We start from the raw sequence: 11,074 nt of genomic DNA, 5'->3' as shown, positions 1-11,074 counted from the left end.
GCTTCATGCCGACTGGTAGCTCTAACAAGAAGGCACCCTCTAGAGAAAGGTAGGCTCAGGGTCCCACTGTGGCTCAGCTCTTCACTAGCCATGTGACCTTGCAACTTTCCTGATCTGAGCCGTTTCTCCCTCTGTGGTTGTAAAGATTAGTTAGAGAAGGCATATAACATCCAGAGAACTGTCTTAGGTGCATGGTAAACACTCCATACACATGAGCTACTGCAGATGGTAGCTTCAGCAGCTTCTATACTGATCTGGGCTTCTCCAAGAAGAAGGCACTTTGATAGATGCCCCCCCACCACATTTATGTACCAAAGGCAACTACAGTGCCAGCCTCCCTGCCCACAACAGACCTCCCAGCATTGATCAAGCTTCTTTCAGACAGACTTCCACTCTACTCCAACAATCAGCATGTTTAATGGGCGTCCCCTGTGGCACTGTCCCCTGCCCCCTCTGAGGTTCGAATACCATGGGCTCGGACTCGATACAAGCACGTGAAACGGGGGTGGCCCCAGTTGCTTAGAATCTGGATCTTCACCTTGGGAAAGGCAGCTGGGGGGTCATTCTGGAGAGACAAATGGATGATGCCAATGTCTGCTCTCCCAAGGGCTGCCTTCCTCCCCAACCTTCCCTCACTGTCCCATTCTCTTAGACCCCTCACCTCCCAGAGACCAACATACCTGTAGGTGGAAAGTCTGAATCTCAGATTTCTCCACGTTGAAGGTAAATTTCCCCAAGAAGATCTCTGTCTCGTCATCAACTTGGAGGCCCTGGTAAGTGAAGAAGGAGTGGAGGAACAGAGACACAGGTGGAGGTGGAGGTGTTGAGAACCTACTTTGTGTTCCATAGTTGTATACACACTCTCATTTATTATTTGGTGTTAGGATGATAGAGTGTGGAATCTGGGCTCAAAGAAATCAAGTTGCAAATTTAAGCCTGACCACTTGTTAGCTGTGTGACCTTGGGCAAGTTACCTCCCCTATCTGAGCATTACTTTTTCTTGTCTCTTAAGGGGGGAGATAATAGCACTTCATAGGTTGTTGTGTGGATGCAAGGATATACAATCCATGTAAAGTACTCAAAACAGATTAAGGACTCAATAAACCATAACCAATATTTGAATATGGTAGTTATTTAAGGCCTATGGCAACCCTGAGAGGTAAGTGGTAGTATCTCCATTTTATGGATGAGCAAGCAAAGACTCAGTAGCCCCAGTTTTCATGTCTGCCTGTGTTCTGTAGGAATATCCCCCACCTCCTTGGTCTCAGCCCCACTTACATAGACTGCAAAGTCACGGGGGGCGCTGTTAGCCCCCCGGGTGTGTGCCACAGTGGGTGGTGGATGCTGCAGAGTGATGTCGCTCAGCTGTACACGACCCGGCAACCGGATCACCACCTGGCCCTGGTCACCCTCAAAAGCCCAGCAGTTTCCAGGGAACACATCTGGCTGCAGGGGGGTGGATAGATCTTCAGAACCACAGGACTGAGCAACTGTGGCCCTTCCCAAGCCTCCTGGGCATTGGTTCTGGTAGGCCCCTCCATCAGCTTGACCCTATCAAGGGCCCACCCAGAACTCCACCCAGGACTCCAGTCCCTAACAGTGCCAGAAAGTGTTAGTTGCTTAGTCGTGTCTGACTCTTTGTGACCCCATGGAGTAGCCCACCAGGCTCCTCTATCCACGAAATTCTCCGGGCAAGAAAAAGAGTGTATAGCCATTCCTTTCTCCACGGGATCTTCCTGAGCCAGGGATTGAACCCAGCATTCCAGGCAGATTCCTCACCGCCTGAGCCACCAGGGAAGCACTGCCAGGTCTCTCCAGTATTATGTTGTCCTCCACCTCACCCAGAGCCTCACTCCAGGCAAGCCAGGCCCGCCTCTAGGCGGCCAAATTATGCCCAGCAGGGTTCCCCTGGTGCCACGCCCTCAGCTAAGTCAGGTCCAACCCCAGGAAGCTGTGGGATCCTTTCTCCAGAATCCGCCCCTGGTTCCCTTCTGGGATCTAGGTTCCAGGCCCACCTCCAGGATAACCGTGGGCGGTCGCGCGTAGTTCCAGAAGCTGAAGCGATTCCAGAAGTAGGCAGTGTTCGCATCCTCATAGTCCTGGGATGTCTTCTCTAGGTCGATGGAGGCTCCTGGAGCAGGGAGAAGCAACTAGTCGGGCTCCCAGGCCAGACCCACAGCGAGGGCACTGTCCGTCTGAGGTCAGTCTGTCTGGGCCGATCTTGTACATAGTTCTGTCTGCGTCTCTGAGTCTCAGTCTCTCTCTGGGTCTTACCGACAGAACTCAGCGCATAGTCGGGTTTCCGCACAAAGTCCTCACTCAGCCTCTGGAATACGAGTTGGGCCACTCTCTGAAAAGAGAGAGGGCGGAGCATGGGGGGCGGGGCTTGCGGGCAGATTTTATACTGGGGCGGAGTTCTCGGGGTGGGCGGGGGAGCTCAGGTCCGGGCCCTTAAGACTCTGGAGGGCCTTAAGACTGGGGCTGAGGGAGCTTGGCTCCAAGGTGGGCGGGGACTGCACAATGGGCGGGGCCACGGGGCCAGGCTCCCAGCGGCCGAGCTCCTGGACCGGGTTCTGAGAGCATGCTGCGTCTGCTGGACTCACCTCGCTGTTGGCGGCGCGAACGCTGGACATCTCTGTGTGGAGTTTAACCAGTTCAGCCTGGAGCTGCTGCAGCTGCTGCCCCTGGGAGCGCACGCGCTCGTGGTATTCGCTGCAGGCAGAAGGTTGGCACGCTGCAGTTGGCTCCCTGTCCCCCTGGCCACTTCCCGTAGGATCTCCCCACCCCAACAGAAGCACCTCTGAGGCCCCCAGCTCCCCACCCCTGTGCCCTCTTTCACCTTAGAGTCAGCATCTCCTTAGGTTCCTATTGGAGGGAGGAGGGAGGGACAAAAAACAGCGCTGCTTAGCTCCCACCTCAGTGTGGGAGTGGCCAGATACAAAGGGCCTTCTCTCTGAGGACTGCCTACCCCCTTTTCCTGACCTTCCAGCATCTCTCCAAGACAGACCCTCAAGCACCTCTGGGCACAATCCCCCAGAAATCTCCTGTTTATAGCCAGCCTTTCCTTAGGGTGATAGCCTCCGGCACTGCCTCCCTCCCCAGTGGCCCGGAGCACTCCCCACAACCTCCAGGTTTATAGCCTGCCAACCACCCAACCCCAGGACAGTCTCCCCGACTCACATTTTCCAAAGGAGGGGCGAGGTGCAGGAGCCCCCACCAGAGTGCTGGAGAAAGAAGGATGGTCTCAGGGGAAGGGAAGGGAGGAGGTTTCTCAGGTGAAAAGGTGACAGTGGGGGGAAAGAGGCTTGAAGGAGCTCAGTTTGAGGAGGGAAGGCTCTGAAGGGGACTGTGAGGAACTGTGAGCCTCTGAAGGGACTGAGTGGGCTGAAGGATATAAGAGAAAGTGTAGCAGGTTTGGCTTCAAAGCATCCAGGGCTGGGGCCCCGGGAACTGATCACCCTCTCACCTGCCAGAAAGAGGCTCAGCAGTGACACAGCCGTGAGCAGGAAGCGGGTGGAACAGACCTCCCTGAGGAACCAAAGGGAGGCTGAGGCTCGGAGACCCCAGAGAATCCCCAGACCCCACCCCAGGGTCCTAGACCCAGCTCCTGTGAACACAGGTATGAATCGGCTCAAGCCTCAGCCGGGTCTGGCCCTGCTCCCCACCCCCTCCAAAGAGCAGCCCCTGGGGCTCCCCCTTCCCTCCCTCTGACCTGTACACACTGACCAGCACGTCTCCTACCAGGGATAACAACACGCTCAACACCTGGAAGAGTAGGCCTGAGGAGAAGAAAGGGGGCTCAGAGAAGGGACTAGGCTTAGGGAGGGAAAGAGATGGGGGGGAGGGGCTCACAGAGTGGTGTTGGAGGTTCAGAAAAACCTAGGAAGGGGCCTCAGGAAGAGAGGGATGGGCTAGGAGACTTAGATGGGGACAAGGAGAATGGATTCTCATTCTTAGAGAAGGTGGGTCAGGCTCAGGGAAGGGGCTGGACAATCAGACATGGACCGGGGGCTCAGAACTGAAAACAGGGCCTCAGAGGTGAGAAATGGAGTTCGGAGTGGGGAGTCAGAGGAGTCAGAGGGGATCTGGGCTGGCTTGGCCCGTACTCAGGAAGTTCTTGGACACGTGCGGGGGAGGCATCTCCTGCCTCAGATCCAGAGTCGGGAGAAGGTCGAGCTGCTCCTCAGAGACTGCGGGAGAGCCAGGCGGTTCTGCGGGAGCCCAAGGGCTCCATTGGGGCCTTGTGCACCGCAGGCCCACTGTTTCCCCAGGACCTGGCTGCAGGTTCCCTTAGCCCAGAAGCAGGGCAGCCTTACAGGTTTTGGTCGCACAGAATCCACAACCCTGAGCTCCTGCAGCACTCTGAGGCCTCGCCCCCCACCCCGGGAGGCTCGGTCTAGTCGTTGTCCCACCCCCCGCCAAACGGTGGTGCCGCCCCCAGCCTTAGGTCTTGATGCGGGCCTATTTGCCAGGTAGCCACTGGTGCTAACAACCGAGGCCACGCCTCCTCGGCGGTGCCCAATCACAAGCTTTTCCCCGCCCCTTCCCAGGACCGTCCACCTCACCGAGACCGTCTTATTCATTGCCTACTCCTTTTTTTTCCCTTCAGGCCCCGCCCCCTAGGAGGTGCCCAGATAGTTTTATCCCGCTTCCGCGCCAAACCCCACCCCTTAGGCCCCACCCCTTCCCTCCGCTCACCCGGGTTCGACCCCGCCCGCACCCGAGGCCCCGCCCCTCACGGTTGCCGCGCCACAGGCGGTCTGCCCTTTGTGGCTCCGAGGCGCCGGCTTCTGCCGAGAGCTTCCAGCCCATGTGGTTCCTCCGGGCACTCCAGCGCTCAAGGCGGGCTCACCGCAGCTCGAGCCCCGGGCTCGTCTGCCCTCGGGCTCCCCGGGCCCCGGCCCAGCTGACCGGTGCCCGCAGCTGTCCCCCGAGGTGACGCTCACAGAGCTGTTGCTGTTGTCGCTGTAGAAGTTGGGCGTGTGCTTGTGCTGGGACGCGGCAGAACCCGGGCGGGGGCTTCGCCGCATCCTGACCCGGGGCTGTGGCCTTCCGACGCCAAAGGCACCGTCGCGGCCTCCAAGGCCCTCGGCCCTCCTTCAGCTGGTGCGCGCCGCCCGGACCCCTCGACCCTGCGTGCAGCCGGCGGGCCCCGTGGCCTGCCGCAAACCCTCTCCTCTGTAACTGGGCCTGGCTGCTGACTTCATAGAGGAGACTACCGTCTCCGTGGAATGCCCTGGCCGGCGTCACAGAGCCAGTCGTGACGTCCCTGGGAGCCTTGGCAGTCTCCCTTATTCTTTCCCAAGTTAAAGCAAGCGATGACATGACAGCATTTCCCAAAACACCCTGTCTAAAACTACTGCTTAACATGAAAGAATTTCTGTCCCCCTTCCTGCTTTGTTTTTCCCCTTAGCACTTAGGTGTTTTATTTCATTCTTCATTACGTGTCACTCCCAGTAGAGCAGTAAGCTTTATGAAGGCAGAGATTTTTGTTGTGTTCACTACTGTATCTTTCAGCACCTCGATAGTTAGTTTCTATCTAGCATGTAGTGTTGTTCAATGGGTCAGTCGCTCAGTCGTGTCTGACTCTTTGTGACCCCATGGAATGTAGCATGTGGTAGGTGCTCATGTATCTATAAAAGAATAGATGTTAAGAAGGGGCAAGGGATCACCCCCATGTGGCACTTCTCAATACAGTCTTTTTAGTCTCTTTTGCTCTAAAAACCCTTCAGGCTCCTCCTCCTCTCATCCTAGTCATCAAGTCAGAGAACTGTGACCTCAGGGATCTGTGATCTCTTCTGGACCCATATTCACCAGGGGTCTGTGGGGAATTCAGTACCCCTCAATCACCATATCTTTTTGTTCTTTTATACAATTGATGCCTTTAAACTGTGGTGCTGAAGACTCCTGAAAGTCCCAAGGACAGCAAGGAGATCAAACCAGTCAATCTTAAGGGAAATCAACCCTAAATACTTGTTGGAAAAACTGATGCTGAAGCTGAAGCTCCAGTAATTTGGTCATCTGATTGAAACAGCGGTCTCATTGGAAAAGTCCTTGATGCTGGGAAAAATTGAGGGCAGAAGGAGAAGAGGGCATCAGAAGATGAGATGGCTGGGTGGCATCACTGATGCAATGGACAAGAATCTGGCAAACTTTGGGAGATGGTGAAGGACATGGAGGTCTGGCGTGCTACAGTCCATGGGGTTGCACAGAGTCGGACACGACTGGGTGACTAAACAACAACAACAATATCCATACGGACACGCAGACCATCTGAGTCACCTAGAACAGAAAGGAATCACACTTAGTCACAGTCAAGAGACCAGATATTCCCAAATTCCTGCTGTGTAGCAGAATAGTACCAAAGTGGCTTCTGGAATTCAGGTCCCAGCCACACCTTGAGATATTATGTTAGCATTTCTACAGTGGGAGCAAGAATGTGCATTTTTAACAACCACGTGTGATCCTGATTAACCACCACACTTTGAAAAGCGGTGGAGTTCATCCTGCGCATATTACACAGTGGGCAACCAGGCCCAGAGAGGAGAAAGTATTTTCCGGAAACCACACAATGAATGACAGCAGTTGGAATTCCAAAACCTTGCCCTGGAGCTTAGTACTCTTTCCACCACATCCTATTTTTGTTGGAATGTTAGGACGTGGATGTAGGAGTTCTTAAAGGGTCGAGGCCCAGGGAGAACCAACCAGGGTGTGTTCCAACCCAAAGAGGAGGCACCTGTGTTAGCTTCCAGAGGCATCAATAACTCACTTGAGGGACTTCCGTGGTGGCCCAGTGGTTAAGAATCCACCTTCCAATGCAGGGAAGACGGGTTCAACACCTGGTCAGGGAACTAAGATCCCACATGACATTGGGCAACTAAACCTACAGTCTGCAACTATAGAGCCCTCTCACCCCAACTAGAGAGAAGCCCACAAACTGCAGTGAAAGATCTGGTGTGCTGCAACTAAGACCCCATCCAGCCAAAAAATAAAATAAAATAAATTAAAAGAAAAAAAAAGCAAAAATACCTTGCTTGACTAGATGCCACAGAGTTCAGGGGAGGGAGGGAAGAGAAAGCCAGAGCAGTGACACCTAATAATTCTGGTCCCCTCTCCACCCTCCTTTGGGTCCCAGTGTCTCCATCTGTCAAATGGGGAGATGAAGCCCTCTCTTAACATCTAGGAGTTTTGAAGTGTAGCCTTGCTTAGGAATAGACTCACCCATGCCTCTTGTCTGGTATTGTATAGACCCCAAAACTCATTTGAGCACGTTACACCTGGGGAATAGGCAGAATGAGACTCTCCAACCTCAGTACAGTTATCCCTTGCTTTTTACAAAAGACCTATTTTAGTACTGGTTTTTGCTCACGAAAAGAAACCTGAAGATTTTCACTTTCACAAAAAAGGCAAAAAGCAAAAATAGCATTCTCAGCGAGCTATTACAAAGGCAGCTTGCACCCAGAGCTGCAAGACTGGCACCGCTAAGCTCTTTCCCCGAGAACTACAAACTCAGCATCTCAGTATACAGCCTTCATAGCCTTGAACTGTCTGTGAGCATCTGTGCTTCATTCAGATTTATTTTGTACATCCAATAGCAAGATGTATCCTAGGGCGATTGCTTTTTTGCCTTCTGCCACTTTGCCTTAGGACAGCAGGGGAAATCTGTGCTGAGATGAAGCAGCTGAAGCACAGGAGGTGACCACTTCTGGTTCAAGGAACTGGCCAGACCCAGCTCCTCTGACTGCCTCCTCTTATCTGCTGCTGCCGCCTGATTGATACATTCCTTGTACTCTGGCCAAACTGAACAAATCATAGGTCCTGGAACATGCCTTTCATTTCTCCCCACTTCCTGGATGCCCTTCTCTGCTGAACTCCTGTCCTCAAAGCCCAATTTAAGCAGTCGCTCCTCAAGGAAGCCCCTCTGGCCTCCCTCCCCTGAGCAGTGCAGCCCTGACCCTCTCCTGCTCTGATGGGGATCTAGGCTTTGTTTGGTGTTGGAGTCCATGAAGCGATTTGGAAGAAATGCCTGAATCACCTCTGTGATGGCACCTCCTCTCCCCCTTCACCAAGGGTGACACAGCATGTGTTCTGTATATAGGCAGTGTCACCGATGGCCCTGAGATGCACTCAACACAGAGTTACTGTCACTCATGGGTTCAGACTGTGAGACACGGTCATTCCCTTCATTCATTCAAAGTACTTCACATCTGTTTCAGGATTAATAATCTAAGCTGGGAGGACTATGTCCAGAAAAATGCACACATGCTCAAAATTTTAGGCAATTTCAAGGGTTTGCACACTCCCATCTATGGTTCCACCAGTAAACCCGAAGATTTTGGTTAAGAAATGTTCTGGGACTTCCCTGGCAGTCCAATGGTTAATCTGCCTTGCAATGCAGTGGACATGTGCTCTATCTCTGGTTGGGGAAGATCCCACATGCTGTCGAGCAACTAAGCCCATGTGCCACAACTATTTTGCTGCGTGCAGCAGCAAAGACCCATGACAGCCAAAAAATAAAAATAAATAGCTACATAAATCTTTAAAAAAAGAAGAAGCATTTTGAATACCTGCTATATGCAAGCTAGGGACGCACATTCACTCATTAATTCAAAAAATATGTTGAGTGCCTACGTTCTAATACTGGGGGCTAGAGGATTCACTTTTTTTTTTTTTTAATGTTGTTTTAATTTGCTTGACTGAGAGGTGAACAGGGAACAACATGAGGCCCCATATCTCTGAGTCCTCACAGGCTAGCAGAGGCCGGACTGGGTCCAGCCCTCTCCCCTTGCCTCCATTCCCACATGGTCGTATCTGCCCCCACCAATAAGGATGCAGGACAGAGGCTGAAGCTGGGGCAAGCAGGGAGGACTAAACTGACCACTGGGACCTTACTTACCCCTATCTTTCTGTCCTTTCACTCCCTCCCTACCTGTGACCCCCAGGCCTGCTGATTTTGTGTTTGACTAAAGGGCAGGAATTGCTGAACCAGTTGGGTGAGTCCAGTGAGTCAGAGGCGATTCAGGTGGGCAGGAGGGCAGTTGGGCAGAGGCAGAGCCAGTGGCCCTGGGACAATGGCTCTGACTGTGTGTGTGCGGCGACTAACAGGGCTGCCAGGCACCCATGACCGACAAGTGAGGCTCAGCTTTCGAGGTGAGATCTGCAGGGATGCTCTGAGAAATTTTAGAAATGGGGAGCTCTGCCCCCCCAGGTCCCCCACTTCATCTCTGGGCATCTCTACAGTTTGTCTCCTTTGTCCTTGAGCCCGATGTTTCCATCTCTCTGCCTCCCTCCCTCCATATCTTCTATGGCTCTTTAAGGGTGAGTCCAGGGGGTTTGGACTCTGGGCCAAGAGGGGATGGAGAGATGATTTGTGTGTGCATAGGGGGAGGAGATGATAAATGACTAGATTCAATTCTGAGTAGGTTTTACCCAGAAAACGAGGAGAATTCACCATGGTCGAGAGGCAGATATTGGTGAGGTGAGTGGGGTTGGGTTCTGGATTGGGAGAAGCTGATCTGTACCCCATCTGAGTCCATCCTGGAGCTGGGAGGCTTATTCCTGAACTTGGGGAGGTGGTACAGTCTCAGGAGGTGGGGTTGTCTAATGCTCAAGAGGTTAGACTCAGTATGGGACAAGTCAGGATCAAGACTAGGGAGATTAGTTCTTGACTGATAGTTAGCCCCAGATCAGCCCTAATCGGGGAGGACTGGTTCCTGGTCTAGGAGATCAGCCATGGAGTTAGCTCTCAATTTGTTGGCTCCTACTTCAGGTTGGGGAATAGGCTATGGATTGGGGGTCAGTGTCAGCTTAGCATTGGGTGTCACAAGCTTCTTCCTATTCCCAGCTCTTCTGTTGGCCACACTATGGGGCTCCTCTGGCTGGGGAGTGTCTGTCTGTTCAGGTGGTCAATTGCAGCCGTGTGTTCAGCCCCAGGTGAGTAGGCCTGGGGAACCAAGGATGCAAATGGGGTAGAGGGGGCCTTGGGGCCATTCTCTTGGGTCATTCTTTTGTTTCGTGCTGCACCCCCAGATCTCTGGGGATACTTGTGATCTCCCTGCAGCAGCTACAGACTGCCGGGCATTTGGTGCTGCAGGAGGCCTTAGTGGAAAAGAATCTGCGCGTGTCTCCAGTGAGTTCCGCCAGCCCCCCAGCCTGCCACCCTCAAGCCTGAGGGTCCCTCTAGAAGTGGGTTCCATTTCTCAGAGGGGAAAACTCAGAGCCAGACAGGAGTGGTAACACGGCCCCTGAGTCAGGGTGTCTTGGATTACAGCTCCTGGGGCCAAGAATCAGGTCCAGCTCTGAGGGCCAGGGGTGTGGCAAGGGGAGAAGATAAGAAGTTCTGGCCCCATGACCCTGTACCAGGTACAGTTCTTGTCGGAGACAAAAATGAGCCTGGGTGGATTTTCCTGGTGTTTCATGGGGAGTCAGCGTAGCCTCATAGAAATGAACTTGGGTTCAAACCTCAAGTCCTCCACTTCCCATCTGAGACCTTGGCCAAGTTATTCAGCTTCTCTAGCCCATTTCCTCACTTACCTTATGTGGAGTCCTACAAAATGCCGAGCTTTTCACTCAGCCTGCCATCATTTGTTACGCTCTGATTACAAGCAAGTGCAGTTCTAAGCAATGAGGATTGAATGGTGAGCAAAACCAGATAAGGACTTGCGCTCTTAGAACTCCATATCTACAGAGAGAGGCAAACATTAAACAAATATTCATGGGACTTCTCTGATAGTCCCATGGCTAAGATTCCATGCTCCCAAGGCAGGGAGGGAGCTGTTTGATCCCTAGTCAGGGAACAAGATGCTACAAGCCATAATGAAAAGTTCGGATGCTGCAACTAAAGATCCTGTGAGCTGCAATGAAGACCTGGCACAGTAAAAAAGAAAAAAAACAGTTAAAAAAGAATATTCACAAAAACAAATGTAAAAATGCCTATGAAGGACATTACAAAATAGCTGGCAGAGGGCTGGGAGAATGTATAATGGAGAGATGTGACCTATATAGGGTTCAGAAAAGGTTCCCTGAGGAAGTAGTGTTTGAGCTTAGAATTGAAAGATATGATAGGAGTTAAATA

At 52.7% G+C, this 11,074-nt stretch overlaps 2 protein-coding genes across 5 annotated transcripts in view; one reads left to right on the top strand and one right to left on the bottom strand.

The window, feature by feature from the left end:
• Positions 1–398: 398 nt before the first annotated feature.
• SPAG4 (sperm associated antigen 4) lies at positions 399–5,203 on the bottom strand. Of its 4 annotated transcripts, none has more exons than XM_043882740.1 (12): positions 4,721–5,199; positions 4,107–4,190; positions 3,713–3,779; positions 3,467–3,528; positions 3,181–3,224; positions 2,840–2,865; positions 2,604–2,712; positions 2,275–2,350; positions 2,016–2,131; positions 1,279–1,446; positions 681–770; positions 399–565 (listed from the first exon to the last, which is right to left on the bottom strand). In XM_043882740.1, exons 1-12 carry the CDS (start codon positions 5,028–5,030, stop codon positions 416–418), a joined length of 1,302 nt encoding a protein of 433 aa, XP_043738675.1. In that variant the 5' UTR covers positions 5,031–5,199; the 3' UTR covers positions 399–415. The 4 variants fall into 4 exon arrangements, with proteins under 4 accessions (XP_043738675.1, XP_043738677.1, XP_043738679.1 ...); XM_043882742.1 differs by having other exon boundaries at positions 4,107–4,211; positions 4,740–5,195; XM_043882744.1 differs by having other exon boundaries at positions 4,740–4,929.
• Positions 5,204–9,071: 3,868 nt separating this feature from the next.
• The window catches only part of LOC122681111 (fer-1-like protein 4), a 41,971-nt gene continuing 39,968 nt past the window's right edge, over positions 9,072–11,074 (top strand). The window contains 4 exon segments of the mRNA XM_043882827.1: positions 9,072–9,150; positions 9,423–9,478; positions 9,845–9,933; positions 10,030–10,129. Coding sequence (XP_043738762.1) covers positions 9,072–9,150; positions 9,423–9,478; positions 9,845–9,933; positions 10,030–10,129 — 324 coding nt within the window.

Source organism: Cervus elaphus, chromosome 23, assembly GCF_910594005.1.
Source record: "Cervus elaphus chromosome 23, mCerEla1.1, whole genome shotgun sequence".
NCBI lineage: Eukaryota > Metazoa > Chordata > Mammalia > Artiodactyla > Cervidae > Cervus > Cervus elaphus.
This window is presented reverse-complemented; position numbering and strand designations above follow the sequence as displayed.

Excerpts from the sequence above, each read along its gene's own strand:
- SPAG4 (XM_043882740.1), bottom strand. The coding sequence starts at position 5,030 with ATGCGGCGAAGCCCCCGCCCGGGTTCTGCCGCGTCCCAGCACAAGCAC. Across the intron at positions 3,529-3,712 it reads GTGCTGGTCAGTGTGTACAG|GGAGGTCTGTTCCACCCGCT; the intron begins GTCAGAGGGAGG and ends TTGGTTCCTCAG. Across the intron at positions 2,713-2,839 it reads AAGGAGATGCTGACTCTAAG|CGAATACCACGAGCGCGTGC; the intron begins GTGAAAGAGGGC and ends TTCTGCCTGCAG.